This window comes from Hippoglossus hippoglossus, chromosome 3, assembly GCF_009819705.1.
Source record: "Hippoglossus hippoglossus isolate fHipHip1 chromosome 3, fHipHip1.pri, whole genome shotgun sequence".
Taxonomy (NCBI): Eukaryota; Metazoa; Chordata; class Actinopteri; order Pleuronectiformes; family Pleuronectidae; genus Hippoglossus; species Hippoglossus hippoglossus.
The window spans coordinates 12177597-12197911 of record NC_047153.1 but is presented as its reverse complement, the minus strand read 5'-3'; the positions used below and the strand labels follow the sequence as shown (position 1 = coordinate 12197911).

Sequence of the window (20315 nt, the reverse complement as noted above, 5' to 3'; positions counted from 1 at the left end):
TTGCCACATAAATTGTAGCAAGCCAGTATTGGTTATTTATGCAGATCTTTTTGGCGTGATGCTCTCTGTTTGATGTAATATTTATACAGCTTCACTCCCCACACACATACACACTCACTCGTTCCTGCTGTCTAACCCTCCCCCCTCCTGCTCCCGCTGCTCAGCAGAGCAGTAGATGCAGCTGAAAGCATTAGAGCCGGTACGGAGGAGGAAACTTTACAAAGTGAAACCCCCGAAAAAAAACAGACTTCCCCCCTTTGGGCTGTTTACTCTGCTGTTTTTTCCCCCAATTCGACTTACAGCTCTTGCACAGTAACTCAGGCAGATATCCAACCTCATGTTCACAAATAAGAATAATTTCCTCCAGTCGACGGCTGATGAAGAGAGGGCGCCACAGCTCAGCTTGAACCTGACACAAAAGATTTGCTGATTTGGGTCTAAGTGCTCAGAGAACCCGAAAAAGAGTCCAGCAGCTGCAGGGCCGAGTCCAACAGAAGATTTCCTGACGAACTTATCAAAAACATTAACTGTGTAAAATCGCCTCCATTTTGATCCAAGCTCCATTAGTGACTCAGCCTTGAATTTCTTTTGATGCAGTCTAGACAAAAAAAAAACAAGCACACAATTTGAATCCTCGCTCAGGGCTTTACCCCGTCCCCTGCCTCTGTGAGTGTTGTTTATTTGTTCTCTTTTTCCGGGTAATGGTGTCTATAGATCCACACACACAACCTGAATTATTGACCTGTATTATTGACTCGTGAGCTGGGAATGTCTGGGATAAGTATCATGCCATGTTCTGGTAAGTCTACTTGGATGGTAAAAAATATTATGGCTGATGATCAAACCACAGAACCACGCTGTTGAGCTCTACTGGTGGAGCAGCCTGTCAATCCCAAATAACCTTGTATAGGACATGTGATTGGACTGATTTCATCAAAGAGCCAACAATAGGTTAGGCGCAAATGCCCGTGCCTCCAGGACTTTTTTCCGACCATCAGTTTCGGAGTTTCAGATCAGAACTGCGGGACAATGCTCACAAATATCAGGGCAAATCCCCGAAAAGTGGGTGTCATACACTCAACTCTGAAATAATAGACTGCAATCGGAGTGCAGATGTAAGTCCCTAAAGTTTCTCTTGAAACTCAACTTCCAACATTTCGGAACTTTAGATTTTTCTTCCAAGATCAAAATGTGTTGAAGAAACATTGCGAAAAATAGTGCAGCAGTTTGAAGAAGGAAAATCAAAATAACAACAAAAACAAAAAACCTTTAAAAGCCTTTATCCCATATTGAAGCTTTTAGAAATAAGAGCATTACCCCCTGTCTTTCTTTTTTGGGTAAATGTTCTGACAACAAAAACTGACACTTGACACATCAAACTGATTAAAGAAATCAAAAAAAGCATTTAAAAACCCTCTTGAATCTCATATTTGAGCTTTATATAGACGTCAAGAACGCAGGAGATGTGTCAATCCATGTCTGCACGCTTTTCATTTGCTGTATTTAAAAATTAGAAAAAGCAATTACTATCCTCTGTAATTGCTGTTTTGATTTGTATCTGATAACCAACACGGCTGTGCAAAACGCTACCTCCAAAAACACACACATGCATATACAGGTACACACACACACACACACACACACACACACACCCACCCACCCACCCACCACTTCTCTCTCTCTTTTCCTCTGTCTTTCTCTCTTTCCCAGAGAGCAGCGATAGCACCTGCCGTTTGGTTTGAGGCTTTACTGTCTTACCTTCTTTTATTTACCTTCTTTATTTCCTCCTCCTCCTCCTCCTCCTCCTCCTCCTCCTCCTCCTCCTCCTTCTGTGTTTTGTGCTCCTGTATCTGCTGACCTTGTCCCGTCCCACCGCCTGCCTGCTGCCTGCCAGAGGGTACAGAAGGCTGCCAAAATCAAGAAAAGGCGGTGTGTAATAAACAGAGCAAAAAGAAGACCCTTAAGCCACTTTCCCTCCACTCTCACCTTTTTCTTTTGCATTGCATCCGGCCTGTGTGCGTCTGCGTTGCCTCTTTCTCATCTGTGTCCTGCACATTCCTGAGTTCATACAGTGAGTTTAACAAATCTTTGTCGCGTTTATTTCAAGAGCTCAGGCAAAGATGTTTTGTTCAATGCACAACTTTTTGTGCTTAAAAGCAGGAGAGGTTTTCAAACTGCGGTCCCACTAAGGGTTTACAGGTCCATACAGTATTGTACACTAAGAGCAGAATCTGGTGTGAGTTTTCATGTGAAACACAAGGTCAGTTGGAAACTATTCACCAGTCTGTGCTATTTCTCTGGTTCATTTATTAGTTATTACGGTGAATTAACCTGTACTATAAGCTGTGGGAAAGACTTGTATGGAGTCAACAATACTGTGTAATGGTTCCATGAGAGCAAAGATGAATGTTACAGGTAAAAATGACACATTGTATGTTCAAAACATTCAACAATAACCACCTCCCCAAGCTCTGATATATTAGTTGTATCTGATGTGTAATTAATTCCTGTATTTCACACTATGAATTTACCGAGATCACGAGAAAAGATAACAGAAACATTTTTTGGTTTAGAGCAAAACATACTTAATATAAAAAATGAATGCATTTCACCTTAGGGCCAAAGAAAAACAACTTGATTAAAACAAGAGGAAAGCAAGAAGAAGCACTTATCACACTACAACGCTTATGTTATCATCTGCTGCAACTAGAATGTGTTTGTATAAACACTATTTTCAACTACTTATTTATACATTGCACTTACATTGCCATCACCCTCCAGTAAGTTGAATTATGTATTTGTGAGATTCTGTGTTATTAACATAGTTTAAAGCAGCTACAGCTGAAAGTAAGTTTCACTGTTATTCTCCTTCATATCCTGCCTCTTCTCCCACTGGTGATCCTGCAGTGGAAAGAGGAATAAGACTTAATGTTATTACAAACTAAGGAGAGCATAAAAGAAAAAATAAATTCTGTCCCAAATCGTTTAAATGGTTATTTTTTTGGGAGCATGGTACTTCTGGTCACGTTCTGTTGTTTCGCTTAGTTTTTCTTTTTTATCTTCTATTCATATGGGATATCTTTTATATCAGTTTGGCTTCAATCAAGTATGTCAGTGATAAGCGTCATATTTTAGTATCTGCTCTCGGAATCACTGAATTTCTTCCCTCAAGACTTCTGGATGCTTCAGTTAAACAGACGACTGATTCTCTTCTCACGTTGGATGAAAAAATCTGTTCACTGTTTTGCACCAAATCCATAAGACGAGTTGGATTTTGAATATGGAGCATTGCTGCAATCATACATACTAATAGATAGTTCTCACAAATCCCGTGCCCATTTGCTAATCACTGATATAAAACAACATGTTACCTGAGATCATTCCTGAGTTTCTGTGCAGATTCAAATAAATTGCACACAGTTTATGAGATGACAATACTTAATCAGAGTTATATCTGTTTTATTAACAGTTTAGCACCATCGCCTACATTAAAATGCATCAGGCAGTTTTTATTCAATGAAATAAATATAATTTTATTAGAGTCTGCAGTGATGAGAGGAATCTGTGCACAGACTCGCTCTGTGCTGAAGTGGCGTTGCTCTCGCTGGTGTCACAGCCAGCTGGTGAGGGCTGAGTGTAAAGCTGCTCCCTGTTTGTGTGCCAGCTCCCCGTCCTCGTGCCAGGACAGTTAATGTAAACTAACACCACTGCCAGACGCTTTCGTTTTCTGCCTTTTTCCCCCCACCTCACCTTTAGACTTAACCTGTCCATCTAACAAGCATCGCCCACAGCAGAACTTGAAACTACACATGCATGCATTGTGGATATTTAATCCAGGACCTTCCTACATTTAACCCCGGCACCATTCAGGCAGTTACAAATCACTGTTTAACATGAAAGAGCAAGTTTGGTACAAAGATGTTTGGAGTCAGAGGAGTTGATGTGTCTTCTGTTTGTTTGTTCAGAATACAGATGGAGACGCTCAAACCGTCACTGAGGTCGATCTGTTCATCTCCACCCAGAGAATCAAAGTCCTCAACGCAGACTCGCAGGTGAGTGTCAGAGGAAACACGCCCTTCATGTTTCTGTGTCTTTGTCCATCAGCTGCAGGAGGAGATCTAGGAGGGTTTTGTTTCCACCCCTGTTTGTTTGTTTGTTTGTTTGTTTGTTTGTTTGTCAGCAGGATTACGCAAAAATTACTTCACAGATTTCAACAAAACTTAATGGAAGGATGGGACATTGGCCAAGAATGAAGTCCTAACATTTTGGTTGCAGACATGGATTAAGGGCCGGATCCAGAATTGTATCTCTTTCTTTAACATATTGGATTCTCAGAGAATAAATCATGGATGTTGATGAAAAAATATTTGGGGACTGATATTGATGAGTGTGAGCAGTTTGATGCAGTATCAAGAAAAAAGTCTGGATTTAAAAATGATCTCTTGGGGGGGGGGGTTCAGATGCTGGACCTTAACATATATGGCTACAAACTTGTAACTGCCACCAATATGTTGTTGAGATGTGGATTAGGTACAGAAACATTTTATATGTATCTTCACTAGTTTGACAACTATGTCCAAAAGAACTCGATGGATTTGGTGCAGAGTTAGATCAGTCTGTTGGGCCTTGGCGGAGGTATGCACCATACTGAGAGCCACTCTAGTTATTTATTTATATGAGTTTTAATCTCATGACATCACTCTCAGAATTCCCTTTAACCGAGGATAATAATAGATTCTGCAAAGCCAAAAAATGTTGCACAAACATCTGTGCATGCAGGGTGACTCAGAGAGCGTGCACTGAGTAAGCTGTTTGACTGCAGCACAAGCTGCTCCTCCATGTTTTGTTTTTTTCATACATGAAAATTGGTATAAAGAGCTAAATTATGGCCACTCCTCTACTCAATTCCAGAATGGATTACATATGACCTTCTTCAGTTATGTTAAAGCCATACCAAGTCAAAACTTTTCAGATTGAAGTTTGGCTGTGAAGGTCCTCATGAATGTCAGATTATTTTTGTAATTACCATTATCAGTGTTTGTCTGTTTGTTGATCAGCAGGATTATGCAAATCTAATGAACTCATTTCCATGAAATTGTGTTGAGGGATAGGTCATGACCCAAGAAAGAACCCATTGGTTTGTTTGTTAGCAGATTTATGCAAAAACTGCTTAAATTTCTACCAAATTGGACGATGGACGGGAGCTGGGAACTGATACAATTTTGGTGTGGATCCATGATTTCTCTTTTCTGTGAAGCATTGATGCAGATCACGAGTATTCAACCTTTGTGGAGTTGGTGCGCTCAACAGAGTGCAATGCTAGTTTTTTGTTTGTAGTTTTTAATGAACAAAGCTTCCTTCAACTTCTGTAGAAGCAGTTTTCTTGCCATAAGCCGCTGTTTGTGTTTAAAGCAGCAGTACAAGTCTTCATTGGAGGTGGAGTCTTTGATAGAAGTAGAGATGTCTGTGAGAGCTCTGTAGTTCATGAGATCCCAAATCGAGCTTTGCAGTCACACTAACTGTTAAATGTATATGTGTGAGATTATGATTCATTTGCACTATTTCTGTCTTGGCTGCTGTGTCAGATTCTGTGCGTGTGTGCGTGCGTGTGTGGGCAGCCGTTTGGCAGAAACCAACGTGCTGCAATGCAGTGACTATCTTCCTCCCCTGTCCATCTGGTTGCCACTGGTGCTGGCGCTCTCGGCAAAGAGAGATTCTGACTAAAACACCTTCGTTGTGCAATTAAAAAGCTCGAAGCAGCTTGTATGGGCTTCCTGACATTGATTTATAATAAGAACAACTGCGACTGTGGGCTGGAACAACAACACTAATTAGGCTAATGCAATAAAAACAGCAGAAACAGTTAATGAAGTGAACTCAACTCAAATTAAAATCAGCATACTATCTTCAACAGTGAAGAAATACAGCTTCCTCTCAGCAAACCCACAGATTCTCCTTCAAAGTCTGTATCCTCTCTAAGTTGCTGCTTCATGTTTGTGTTCAGAAACGATACCTCATCAGATTTACATTATGACACAAGACAGTTATTAGGCAGAGTGAACAAATACGATTAAGCCATTTAATTCAGTTTGTTTCATCAACACAAAAACTCCATATGTCCAAACCCATTCAGAGTTATCCTCATTAATTCTGCATAAACAGTCTACTAAGTATTATGAGCTATAATCACATTATACAACAGGTTTAAATTCTGGCCTGTAATTTTTTCTACCAGCAATACTTTCATCTCACTCTCTCACTCCGAAAGTGAGAGAGTTTTGACAAAAAGAGGCAACAAATACTGTATACAGTGTTTTTATTCTCAAATATTAACGAAACAGGATGTTTACTGTTTGTCAGAATAAAATCCAGCGACAGGTATTTTGTTAATATGAAAAAAAGAAGATATTCCCCATAGTTTTGTTACCATAATGTACCAGAGATGGACTCAAAACCTTACAGTAGAAATATGCATTAATACGCCATTTTTTTATCTCAGATGTACGATTGTGAGTCGCCAACGCAGTTTCAGTTTGTGTGGCCAACAAGTATGTCAAGATTAATTGTACATAGATGATTATTTCACTTTCAAATTCACAAATTGAAACTCTAATAACTTCGGACTGTATGAAAACTCTAATGTTGATGTTTGGACAGTCTGATTTTGTCTCAGATGTGTGTAACTCTGTGATTGTTGTGTCCACAGGAGACGATGATGGACAACGCTCTCCGCACTATATCCTACATCGCTGATATTGGGAACATCGTGGTTCCTGATGGCGAGACGCCGGATGCCGCGCACGGCCTCACAGGGACTGTATTGAAACGACGCCCGGGGCACCTGAGGCAAAGAAACAGTACAAGATGATTTGCCACGTCTTCGAGTCTGAGGATGTAAGTGAGTCAAGTGTTGTCACAAAGCTGTTTACATGTTTATGAGAGAGAGGATTTGTTTTAAATCTCCACGACTAGGAGCAGGTGAGAGGTGACACAGATGAGTGTACACTGATGTGACTAAATGTTATTATACAATGTTATTTATGTCTTATTATATAAGAGGACGCATTTGGTAGATGAAATCTCTAAAGAGATGACACTTTTTTACTGACGGATGGACGGACATTTTAAGCCTCAGCATCAGTGAATTGTGAACGGGATATCTCAAGAATGCCTCATGGGAATTTCTTCATATTTGGTAAAAGCATTAAGTTCGACTGGAAGATGAACTGATTTGATTTTGGTGTTCAGCGATCAAGCGGTTAAGGTCATGTGACCTGTGATTCGATTGTTTTATTTCATTTTCCCCCAAAAAATCTTAACTTTTCTACCTTTTTATTACAACATCTTACTTTTTTTAATCTAAAAATTGTTATATCCGACCTTAATGACCAGTTAGAGCAACCTACTGATGTGAAACGCTTTAAATTGGCTGGACCCTTTTCATTTATTTTCTGACCACAGAGCTGCTGCTCATCTCGTTTGAAGCAGATCCTGCAAAGACTTGGCAACATTAACAATGTCCGCTCAGAGGATCCAGCAACTCAGTGTCTGTGCCAGTCAGGTGAAAAAGGCCAGGACTCCAATCAATCCTCTCTTCATCAGAGTTTACTGCCAGGTTTAAAGACTTCTTACAGTTATAATAGAAACATTTAGCTGCTCGTTCATCAACTTATAGACTGTGTCTGTTAATGAAGCTCCACTGGCTGCATGCACAGTTTGCCTAAGTTTGACTTTTTAACTGTTCTGCCAAATTCACAGTCTATTGATTTCAAGAGTTTGGGGCATTAATGTCGGCAAACTCTGTGTGAGATTTTAAGCAAGTATAGAACTAAGTTAAACAGGAAATGAGGTTAAACAAGGCTTTTTAATCTCTTGATCTATATTTTATCTCACGGCCTGGATAAGCCCACAGTTAGAATTTTGTACACGTCCATGTTTTACAAATTTCACTTTTTCCAAACTTTTGCTTTAAAGCCAAATTACTTGGGATGGTTCATAGCAGTGCTGTGTAGTCACAATTTATTTGTACTCAACCTCCACAACCCAATCAGATGGCCTCTTACTCAATAACCCCATAATGTGTAAAAAGTGTTTGAGCTCATTTTAAACAGTCATATTTCATCCACTAATTCCAGTAACTCTGTTTGTCTGTATGTGGCTTTCATATCTATAACTGTTCATCTTATCAACTTCTCACTTGTTATGTGTATTGTACTGTTAGTGGCCCATGGTAGTGCAGTGCTGAATGTTGGACACGTGATATATTCACTGAACTTTGACTCGACAGGTGAAAAGTTCTTTGTGCAGCAGGTGCTTCAGAGAATTTACTTTGTGTAGATTTTGTTTTTCTCTTTTCTGTTTTCCCTTCTGCTCTCCTCTCTACCAGCTAATGACAATGAAAATCAATTTATATTATGTCTTAACGTATTCTTGGTGCACTCTCACTGACACTAATGTCCTATCAGATGCTTTTTTTCACCCCTGTGTTGTTGTATTTGCTTCTGTGGATCCAACCAAACACGATCACCAACACGTTTATAATTCCTGCTTTTCCTCCAGGCCCAGCTCATCGCTCAGTCCATCGGCCAGGCGTTCAGTGTCGCTTACCAAGAGTTTCTGAGAGCCAATGGCATCAACCCCGAGGACCTGAGCCAGAAGGAGTACAGTGACATCATCAGCACGCAGGAGATGTACAACGACGACCTTATTCACTTCTCCAACTCCGAAAACTGCAAAGAGGTGGGTCGATATTAAGAGTAAAGTACACACATTAACACCATGTTAAGACAGAGTATTAGGGGCCATGTTGAAGAAAGAAATGTTGTAATATTACTGTGCTCATCAAACAAGTCAGCCAAAAGATCTGTGAAACCTGAACTAAAGTTACAGTTAGGTTTAAAGTGAGTTATTAAACTCACCAAGACGCTTCTCATTCCTAATTTTAACCCTCTAACATTACGTGTAACCTAAAATTCATCATATATCATTTATTATGCCTTTATTCTTGTAAAATTACAACTTTATTCTGTCAAAATGATGACTTTATTTTTGTAAAAGTACAACTGTATTGTTGTAATATTTAAATGTTATTCTCAAAATCTCTGATTTTCCTCTTTAAGTGGCCCTGACACGTTTTATCTTCAAGTCAGTGTCTTTTCTCTGCAGATGTTTTTTTGTTTGTTTCAGTGCAGGAAAAAGACGAGACACAAACACCGAGCCTTCACATTTGTGGCACACATCTAATTATGCTACAGGCACTTCAGGGAAACACACAAGTATAAAGTAACTAATTAGACAGATTAAGAGGCGGATGGTACAGTAAAATCTACTGTTTGCCATTTAGCTTCTTCTTTACCTAACACTGTGCACTGGAAGCATCACTGCAGGTCTGAGGAGAGTTAGAAAGCGTGAAACAGTTTCTGCTGTACGAGCAGAGAAGCTCCACCACACAGCTGCTGCTGCGTTTCAGGCACACAAGTAATTTGTAGTGATGAGGAAACTGGGGTTTCCTGGAGCAATAACGCTTCCTAACCAACTGTGATGAGAATAAATTCATTATTCAAGGCTCCACGTGTGAGGAGCAAAAAGCAGGGAAATCTATTCTACATTAGCCCAATGGTTGGATGTGTAAAAGACTGTGAAATACAATACTCTTGGAATAAAGTACTAAACCACCACTAATCTTTGACTCTTTATGCTTAAAATAAACACACATTCAACCTGAACAGAAACAGTTTTACTAAGACGACACCAGGTGAAGGTTTGAGGGGCAGATTCAAAACTGTTCATTCAGCTGCTGAGGAAATTTATATTATGATTTGTCTCCGCTGTTAAGTAACTAACACACATTTGTATTGATAAATTGGTCTCTAGTCTATGTTAACAACTACAACTACACCCAAGTGAACTACACCCACAAGTGGAGGCTTGTGTGTGAAACAATAGTGAAGGATAATACAGTACAATGCAGTTGTATTCATATTAAATATGTTTTAATGGGAGAAATAACTGTTGAGAAATACTGTTAATTAATGAACAATTAAAAATGTCCTTATATACATTCATAAATAGCTTATATACTGATAAATGATAAATAGGGGGACAAGGTGTTTACGGTAGTGTTACCATGTTCATGAAAATATCATGATCATGATACAACAGATTTCTGCTCTGATCCATGGAAAAAGTCAAATAAGTTATCAGAAAGGAAGCATCTTGCTTTAAGTAAAAATAAGTTTTGTATGTGTTCTCTGCAAATACATGATGAAAAATAGACTGATGCAAAAAGACTGAGTTTGTTTCCCCCCCCACTTGCTCCCGCTCCACAGCTGCAGCTGGAGAAGAGTAAAGGGGAGATCCTGGGTGTGGTGATCGTAGAGTCCGGCTGGGGATCCATCCTGCCCACAGTTATTTTAGCCAACATGATGAACGGCGGGCCGGCGGCTCGATCTGGCAAGCTCAGCATCGGAGACCAGATCATGTCCATCAACAACACCAGCCTCGTGGGGCTGCCACTCGCCACCTGTCAGGGAATCATTAAGGTACAGAGACACTGGAGATGTCCAGGCAGCAGGAGGCAGCTGAAACTGTGAAATACATCTTCAGATTGTGCTCAGACATTTAACCACATTAACCTGTGATAATTAACATGTTTGTCCATGTTTGCTCTGTGTGTTAAAGGGCTTAAAGAACCAGGTCCAGGTGAAAATGAACATCGTGAGCTGCCCTCCTGTCACCACTGTCCTCATCAAGAGACCAGATCTTAAATATCAGCTCGGCTTCAGCGTCCAGAACGGCATCGTAAGTTTGAATCTTTTTCACCACCACCAGCATGTAGGTGGGCCACTTAGATATTAGTACAATTAGCAAACAATATGCTAAAATTAAAAACAGTATTAATATTGGCTGCTTTGTTGTATTTTGTTCCCATGGACAAAATATTGTATGTATTGGAATCGTGCAGCACGTGTACATTACCTGTCTCAGTTAAGATTAATCTGCTCATTATTTTAGTTCCTGTGTGTTGGAGAAACAGTGTCAGTGATAAATTACTGTTTTGACTCAGAAAATATTTACTCACCTAATACATTGAAAAAAAAAAAAAGATTGCTTTATCTTCAACAAGGATCAAATTGAACATGGATCTAATGTGCTTCTTTGTCCCCTTTTTAAACTTTGAAATAAAAACTTCTGTTGTGAGTGTCATACTCATAATGCTGCAGTTATTTGACCCTTCTAGAGGCTTTCATTTTGCGATAGATGACTTTCAAAATGTTTATAACTTGTGTGTTTCACTCGTCAGATATGCAGTCTGATGCGAGGAGGTATCGCTGAGCGAGGTGGCGTCCGTGTGGGTCACAGGATCATTGAGATCAATGGGCAGAGTGTGGTGGCCACAGCACATGAGAAGATTGTCCAGGCCCTCTCGAACTCCGTTGGCGAGGTGGAACTGATGCACACAAATACACACATGCTCACACACACTCAAAGATTCACACAGAAGATTCAAGATTCAAGACTTATAAGAAATAGAATATAAAGACTAAAATAAAATACAATAAAATATACACCTTAAATATACATTTTTTAATTAAAATAAAGTATATTACTACTGAGTAGACTGAATGAATGAATTTAAAGTAATACTGATATGATATAAGTAATACTGATGAAATAAGTAATACTGATACTGCAAATATTGCTAGGTGCAGAGTTTAGAGGAGTGACAGTCTTATGGCAGATTGGAGGAGTTTAAAAGTCTTGTGGTCTGGGGGATGAAACTGTCTCTGAGCCTGGTGGTGCCGGCCCGGATGCTGAGGTACCGTCGGCCAGACGGCAGCAGGCAGAACAGTTTATGGATGGGGTGATGGGGCTCTTTGATAATCCTGTTGGCCTTCTTCCTACATCGCTCGGTGTAGAGGTCCACCATGGATGGCAGCTCTGTCCTGGTGATGCTAATGCATAGCAAATAACTGTGTGTTACTTTTATTGCTGTTTTATAATGTTAGGAAATGACTGTATTGAATAAAAGAGCGTGCACAGGTTGTGTATTTATATAAAGGGGCATTCAACAGATTATACACATGAAGTCCAGTTTACTTAAACAGGTCTTGTCAACCTGGGGCCCTGACCCCTACATGGGTCATGAGATCATTTCTGGGGGTTGCAGAGAAAAACCTGATAAAAAATATTCAAAATAAAATGACGTATTTTAGAGTTGGAATTGCTCAACCAATCACCAGTCAGTCTCAGCTGTCAATAATGATGTTTCACCTTGTTTTTAAAGCATCAAATAACTAAATAAAACCAAACAGACAAATGTCAGTGTGATAAGAACTAACTAAAAAGACAGACATCATTGAAAAAAAGCTTTGGCTTCACATTGGGAGCTGACATATCGTCCATTTTTATGATCATGACTCAAGAGGTGGTAAACCACTGTACTGCAATAACTTTGATGAGTTGTTTAAACTTTGGCTTGTAGACGACACATTTTTACCAGAATTCCTAGAAACTGAAGTGTTGTTGAGCTTTTACCAGGCAGGTCAAGTCCAAGAAAATGTGCAGTTCAGTAGCTTCATGGGAGCTGAAGGATCCAACTTGTTTGGACACTAAAAGTAAAAACACATCTCAGTCTGAGCTGCCTGCATTTTATTTTGACGTTTTTGTTTTGGGGGGGTTTTATTCTGTCTCTGTGACAAGTTCCCACAACTCTGTGGAAGAGCAGATACTCCATCACTCTGTCACATGTCACCCTGCCAAAGAAAGAAAAACTGTGTGGAGGCAAGTGTCTGCTGTTGTGGAAGAATTCAACCTGTCACCAACTCTACATGAAAGAATATGTTGGGTTGATTTTGTGCACGAGCGGATAAAGTTGTGATTGACTCTGTCGCTCTGGAACTCGGTGTGGTTAGAATACAAATTTTGTGACAGCCAGATTTAAAAAACACAGATTTTTACTGTCTGGAGGCTACGTCATTAAATATCTTGTTTATTGTCCATTAATTTTACTCTGCTAAATAAGGATATCAAAACTAGACTCTGAAACAACACCACAAAAATAAAACACACTGTTAATCAGGAGATTATATGTGATATAGAATTTTTTAAGAAACAACATAAATTATCCTTTAGGGTTTAAAAGTCACTTTAAAGACACAGCATTAAGCAGATTACATTTTGAATAATGTGCTTTTGTTTCTCTCACTCTCAGATCCACATGAAGACGATGCCGGCGGCCATGTTCAGACTTCTAACAGGCCAGGAGACGCCTATGTACATATGAGTGCCGGCCAGGGACCGTCCCACAGGACGTCGGCTGTGATTGGTTATCATCCTGACCAGTGACAGGACGGCGACTCCCCGTCCATTCCTCTCTCTCTATCTTGATTTCTCTCTTTCGTTGAGCTAATGACTTCAACTCTTCATCATTCCGTTGTCTGTGCTTAACATGCAGCAGCCATTTGATTGACATGAAAACCCTTTTTTTCCATATTTCCAGCTGGAGAGACAGCGTGTGTGTGTTTGTGTGTATATACATATATACACTGTTTATTTAATTTATTTGTCCTCTCTGTGCTTTCTTATGTGAGTCTGTGTGGACGGATGGACTCATCGAGTGAGTGCATCTCAAGTAATTTTTTTTGTATTCACGTAATGCAATATGATACTGAAACTATACACCTTGTATACTTTCATTTTCTTCTCCGTTTATTTATTTGTCATGTAAATACATATTTTGCTAATATTGTGACTAGAGGCGGTGGGGTGGGGGGGGCCACGGCTGCTTTGTAAATATGGAATCTCGCTGTTGAAAGAGGACACGGAACTTGATGAAGGCAAAGACACAATTAAATAAAATGCCAGATATCATTACAGTTGCCATGAAAAGGGAGTGTGTGGGGGGGGGGGGGATTATTTTAGTGTTTGATATGTTGGTAAGTTGATATAATGTCCATGTGAATCAAACCAATGCTTGCAGCAGGGGTTTATGGGAGAAACGCCATATCCATTTGATTTCCTTCATTTTAGGGCAATACACAAGTTCAACCTCCGAGTGACAAGTTCAAGTCTTTTCTAAAGCTCATGTATAAAACACACTCACACCCGTTTAAATAACACGCAACCCAATACAACTATTAACACGCGTTAATTATGCTTTTGATATCAACACATCACACGTATGAAAAATATGACGTTTCTTTTTTTGCGTGCTCTCTACTGTGTGTTCATCTGTAGTGTTCCTGACTGACGCTCATGGACGCCATGAGTGGATTGTGAATGTAACTGTGTCGTGCGAGCTGTCCCATTGCCATAAGCAGTATTAGAATGTCTGTACATAAAGAGAAACGTGTCTGGTGTTGTGCTCATGTTAAAAAAACTAAACGACACAGCAGGTTTAGTCACTGCAAACATCCTCACACCTGTACGTTGGCTTTCAGTCTTGAGAGGGAGCGAGAGTGAATCACACACTGTGAAAGAAAAGAGAAGCCTTTACCGCAGAGTAGCGGCTTTACAATGCATTGTAGTGAAGTGGATCCATATGAACATTTTCTGTGTGCATGCCTCGTAAAAAGTAGTATCACGTCACTGTGGCAAGAAAATAAAAACTGAGCTAAACCTGCCTGGTTTTATTCCACTGGATTCTAACAGCAACCTGTGTCAAAGAAATGTTTTCGTCCTGTGAACCTACTTTTGTCTTTTACATTTAGTCTGTTAAATATAGAGGTGAACAGCCAACATCCATCCATGATCCATATACTGTTGGTCCTGTGAGAGCTGGAGACAATTCAGGCTGGCACTGGCTGAGGCGGGGGGTGCACCCTGGACAGGTCGCCATCGTATCACAGGACCAACATACAAACAACCAGTCACACTCACACCCACAGTCTCCAATTAACCAACAAGCAGAACATGCAATGTCCCAGCAAACCGGGATTCAAACCTTCCAGCAGTGAAGCTAAACACTGGCACCATTTAAAAACATGAAAAGTTATACACGAAAAGAATAGTTCTGATAAATCAAAATTAAATGACTACAGTCAAACTTTAGAGCAAATTTTGCTCCAATAATCAATATCATAAATTTGACTGAACTTTTATCTTTTGCTTTAGTGAGATTTATTTACAGTTAAATTCTGAATTGTGTTTAACTGTCTGTGATATATATATATATAGGAGTTCCTACGTGTTTCACAGTTTCACACCACAGACTAATTCCAAGTAGAGTTTGAACATGTGGAAATAAAAGCTGCTCACAGCAACTGGAGAATATTTTACCAGCGTAATGAACACGTTATGCAAAGTGCATGTTGTCATTATGTCATGTTGAACTGAAGCAGGTCATGAGTGCAGTGAGTAAATGTTAATTAAATCTATAAATTAAATGTACAAAATGTCAATAAATTTAAATGGTATTTCAAAGGTGCAGTTGGACCGACATGAATCTGAGCAGGGTTTTCTCATGTCCTGATTCCTGCACAGTTAAGTTCATCAATTTATTGTATACAAACGATAGAACTGTATATCATGACCATTATTATAATCACATACTGTTCAAGGAATTGATACAATTGCCTGTTCACTTTAAGGCTCTGGTTCCCCCTAGTGCCTAGAACTAGGAAATGCAGGTCCTGCAGTCTCGCTCATCTACATATAAGTATTATTATCTATCTATGAAGAAACACAACACATTATTAAATTTAAGATTCATTATATTAAAAAGTTTAATTACTTTGTGTAAACAAACTTTGCAATGTGTAAAATTTGCAGCAATGTAAAGAAATTAAAATGTTGGTTAATATTCGTACCATTTAATGCTGACTGTCTGATCTGCAGGTGAAACAACAGTCAGATCTGTTATTAGCGTTTCTTTAAACTACCTCTATTATCTCTCTTGGGGTCAATGTCCAGTTTCTAGTTGTCTGCTCGTCATGGTGAGTCGCTCTCGTGTGTTTTCGCTGCACTGGGGTCAGATCAGGGGTTCTGGTCGTTCTGGTCACACTTTAACATGACCTTTATCCCAACGCCCTGGCGCGTGGTCTCAAAGGCCTTGGCTGCCTGCTCCAGAGGGAAGCGGTGGGTCACCAGGGGCTTCACGTTCACTTCACCTGACGCCAGCATGTTGATAGCCATCGGCCAGCTGCGATACAGGGAGACAAACGTTTTACTCAAACAGTTCATTCTCTGTGACCTCATCTCTACCTCCTTCAAGGACGTTGTGTTTTCACCACTGACTGTGTGTTGGTTAGTTTGGTGGAAGGATGGGTCATGGGCCAAGAAAGATCCCACTAAATATTGGTGCAGATCCGAACAAAGGTGCAGATCCAGAATTATTTTATCAATTTCCTTAACATTGCGAGATCGGGCGTTTTTTAAGATTACAGCGATAATCTTATATACAGTTTATATATATAGTATATACAAAATACAGTTTACCAGGGAGAGAAATTATTGGATCTTGAGGAAAAAAGATCAGGGGACTGATATAAAAAGTTTCCACAATTTGTTGCAGATTCAAATAAAACTCCAGATCTGGTGGATTTAAGTACGGTTTCATTACGGGTTTTTCAGGTAACATACAGGGCTTCAATCTTCAATAGTTTCAGAACTGTGCAGAATAAAAAGCGACAGTTGGGGCTTGGCAGAGTTCTAAGTTAATTACTTCATGGGTTGAGCTTCAGTCAAAGACGTGCCTGGACCTGCCTCCAGTTTTGCTTTGAACATCCACCTAAGGAACAAGATGTGAAACCAACGACTATTTTCTTACGTGTTGCAGTAGCGGAAAACTCCTCTGATGTCCACTTCTCTCAAAGCAGCATCGATCAGAGGAACAGTGACCATCTCAGAGCCGAGACCCACCAGCACCACCACGCCTCCCGAGCGTGTTGCCTAATAAAAAACAAATATTATCAAATAAAAAATTCATTATTTTAGGAATCTACAGATACTGGAACCGGCAGTGGAGAAAGTATTCAGATCATTTCTTAATCAACAGTAAGAACACAACAAAGTGAAAATACTAAAGGCGAGCGTCACACACATAGATGGCCGTCCGGATGCAGCTCTCCACACCGCTGCATTCAATAGTGATATGAGGCGGAGCTCCGAGCATGTCCTCCACACGCTTGGCGAGCTGCTTGGGCTCGTCCTCTCTCTTCACTGTCACCTGGAAGTCCGCACCCAGCTCTTTGGCCACCGTCAGACGTTCTGGGAACAGATCTGAACGTGGGAAATGAAGAGTTGTAGAGACCAAAGGAAATCTTTATCTGAATGGTGTGTCATTAAAGTGTTTATAAACTGCGTGTGTTACCAGTGATGATGACCTGTGAGGCCCCCATCGCCTTGGCCACAAGTAAACAGACCAACCCAATGGGCCCTGAAGAAAAACAAAAAACAATATAACAATATATTTGTTTTGTTATAAACATGTTTTAAATTGGATTCTTTAATGTTCACATGTAAGTAAAAAGAGTCAATGACCAAATTGAACCTACATTGTACAACTTAGTGGAAATAACCCCCCAAAAAATGTTAAAGCTAAAATCAAGAACTACATGGAATCTACATTTTTAGTTTTTTAAATAAATTACGTATAATTTTGTTCGGAGAAAATAATTACTACAAACCAAAACAGTGTAGAACAACATAACATGAAGTGGGGGGGACTAGATGGGTACTGAATGTGCTTTACCTGTCATGTGTTTAGTTCAGTTTCTAGATGTACTGGTATTGTAAATCTAATTATTTTGAATTATTGAACAGATCCTAAACAATTTCATTTTGTTTAGGTTTATTAATCATTCATTTGCTTTGTTGTTGTTGTTGTTTCGGGAGGATGTAAAGTCATGTTTTGTATTATATTGTGTGTGTTGTTTGTATTATACGTCTGTATTTAATTCCTTTACACATGTGACAAAATGTTCATTAGCTTGTTTTCACCACGGTGGCTTTGTTAAATATTAACCCCTGACCAGCCGTGTTAAGGTTCACTAGGTTCACATGGTTTTTCCCTTGACTTTTGTTTAGTCAGTATGATTCTCACTTTTAGCACAAATGACTCAGATTCCTCTCAAGCAGCAACATGTCACTTAAACACAGACCACTCTGCTCTTTTATATGATTCTGCTCCATGCCCTGACATGCACTCTGTAATATTCCATTGGAATATTACAGAGTGCATGTCAGGGCATGGAGGAATATTACTACAACGGTTGCTAACTCGTTTTACCGTGTGGGATTGATGTTGTTTTTTTATTTTACCTGCACCACAGATGAACACGGTGCTGCCGAGGGTGACGCCGGCTCTGCGGCAGGCGTGGATCCCCACAGACAGAGGTTCAATCAGAGCTCCCTCCTCATATGTCACATTATCAGGCAGCCTAGAAGAAAAGACACAGACGGCAGCAAAGGAGGAAAGGATACACGCAAAGGTTAAGCAAGTGAGTCAGTTGGCAGTCAGAGATCAGGCAGTTGTTAAGTAACATCTGATGCAATGCCGTGTAATCCTTAAAAAACAGGTACTTGTAGCAGAAGTTGGCGCTGTGCTTGTAGTATCTGCACAAGTTTCCGTGGTCAGGGGGTGTGGCACAGAAGAAGATGGTGGGAGACAAGTTGTATCGTCCGTTTTTGCAGAACTCGTCCATCTCACGGGGGACGCCGGGCTCAATGGCCACTCTGTCCCCTGGACAAACACAAGTCAGGGTCAGAGCAGGGGAAATGTGTGTCCTTGGGGTGGCTCACAGTGAACTTGTTTTCACTAACACAACATGATCGCTAAGAGTGCTAAGGATTCTTTTATTTACTATACTCACTATAAGAAAACATGCTCCACACATCCCTGTTACTTTGTAAGGAAATAAAGGAATACAACCTTTTCAAATTCTACACAATTGTTTAAACCTTAAACAGACGATTACTGCAGTGCACATTACACAACAGACAGCCGTTATTATCTCACAGCTCTGACACACACACACACACACAACTTACCCACTTTAAGATGCTTGACTGCTGAGCCGACCTTCACCACCTGCCCTGACGCCTCGTGCCCCAGCACCATCGGCTTGGTGACCACGTAGTCCGCGATTCGTCCGTGCTGCCAGTAGTGAACATCTGATCCGCAGATTCCCACAGAGTGCATCTTGAGCAGAACATCTGGGGACAGGCGGGACAGGGACACGGTGTAAAGGACTCATGTCCACACAGGGTCACTTCAGATGAGCCAGATCCCAGACCCCTCAATCATTTTCTACATATCTGATTTCTTGATTTGTTAAGCTACCCAAACAGATTGATATTCTTTTGTTATTTCTGTCTAGGATGAGATAAGTTTCAATGATCTCACTTGTTACAACAGCAGATAGTAAAAATTAGGTAGACAGACTAGCAAGTGAAAGTATAAAATAGATAGAAAACAGACAAATACAGGGAATATGTACAAAATATACACATTTCACTGAATGAATATTATGGGTATTTTAAGTACTATGTAGTGTTGTTATGTCTATTTAACTTTTTTTGAGTCTGCTGACAACTGACCAGAGGGAAAACGTCAGAAAATGTTTTGACACCTGTGCATTGTAAGTTGACTTGCACAAATAAAAAAATGCATTAATTTAAATTGCAGCTAAATTATCAACAAGGTGCATTTTGTCTTCTGAAAAAAGAAAAAGTACCATCAGGCCCTGGCTCTGGAATTGGAAGCTTTTCCTGTGAGAAATTGACAAAATGCATAAGAAACAAAAAAAGATCAATTGACTTCCAACAGGTGGTGACTGACATGTGAATGAATGATCCAGGTCTGTGGCTGTGTTTTACCAGTCTGAGGTCTCCTTTCGCGTGCAGCACCACCGACAGATTCTCCTGAGCCATTTCAACAACTGACATCAACCACAGGAACCACAGAACCACAGGAACCACAGGAACCAGAGGAATCAAACCTTAGACTGACTCGTGTTTCTGTCTCAAAGTACAGATCTCTGCTGTACTTCCTTTCAGTCAGAGGGGCCGCCTCCAAAACAAAGCTCCTGATTGGTCCAACCTCTGCGGACCGGTCCACTCTGCGGGGATGGAAGGTACCATGGAAAGAAATGGAGTTACGCTCATGACGTGACACGTTACTCTCACCGCTGCTGTTCTTTTTCTCAGAAACATGTTTACATTGTGTTGTTAATGATTATGAGTTATCATTGAGTCTGTGTCTTTTTTACATAATGCGAGATTTGTAACATAAACACCCACCACCACAGGCTGGAGATGGTACACGCTCATTTAAAAATGTCCTTTTATGCCGTTTTATTTTTACACCTATTGCA

The 20315-nt window shown here is 40.1% G+C and overlaps 2 protein-coding genes across 3 annotated transcripts in view; one reads left to right on the top strand and one right to left on the bottom strand.

Moving 5' to 3' along the window:
• Positions 1-14407, top strand: part of apba2b (amyloid beta (A4) precursor protein-binding, family A, member 2b) — a 59756-nt gene extending 45349 nt beyond the window's left edge. The window contains 10 exon segments of the mRNA XM_034575954.1: positions 1895-1933; positions 3966-4052; positions 6707-6772; positions 6774-6812; positions 6814-6894; positions 8560-8739; positions 10329-10541; positions 10681-10800; positions 11303-11443; positions 13214-14407. Of these exon segments, the coding sequence (XP_034431845.1) occupies positions 1895-1933; positions 3966-4052; positions 6707-6772; positions 6774-6812; positions 6814-6894; positions 8560-8739; positions 10329-10541; positions 10681-10800; positions 11303-11443; positions 13214-13285 (1038 nt within the window). The 3' untranslated portion in view covers positions 13286-14407.
• A 1290-nt stretch (positions 14408-15697) lies between these two features.
• Positions 15698-20150, bottom strand: sord (sorbitol dehydrogenase). Of its 2 annotated transcripts, XM_034575909.1 has the most exons (9): positions 19819-20149; positions 19677-19710; positions 18991-19155; positions 18523-18682; positions 18262-18380; positions 17312-17377; positions 17042-17220; positions 16769-16890; positions 15698-16141 (listed from the first exon to the last, which is right to left on the bottom strand). In XM_034575909.1, exons 1-9 carry the CDS (start codon positions 19885-19887, stop codon positions 15976-15978), a joined length of 1080 nt encoding a protein of 359 aa, XP_034431800.1. In that variant the 5' UTR covers positions 19888-20149; the 3' UTR covers positions 15698-15975. The 2 variants fall into 2 exon arrangements, with proteins under 2 accessions (XP_034431800.1, XP_034431810.1); XM_034575919.1 differs by lacking the exon at positions 19677-19710 and having other exon boundaries at positions 19781-20150.
• Between the last annotated feature and the right edge of the window lie 165 nt (positions 20151-20315).

What these genes read in the sequence shown, in the direction of transcription:
- sord (XM_034575909.1), bottom strand. Translation starts at nt 19,887, where the DNA reads ATGTCAGTTGTTGAAATGGCTCAGGAGAATCTGTCGGTGGTGCTGCAC. An exon ending in TCCAGAGCCAGGGCCTGATG is followed by an intron (nt 19,156 to 19,676) that starts GTACTTTTTCTT and finishes GCCTGTCCCCAG; the next exon opens with ATGTTCTGCTCAAGATGCAC. An exon ending in AGTCAAGCATCTTAAAGTGG is followed by an intron (nt 18,683 to 18,990) that starts GTAAGTTGTGTG and finishes GTGTTTGTCCAG; the next exon opens with GGGACAGAGTGGCCATTGAG.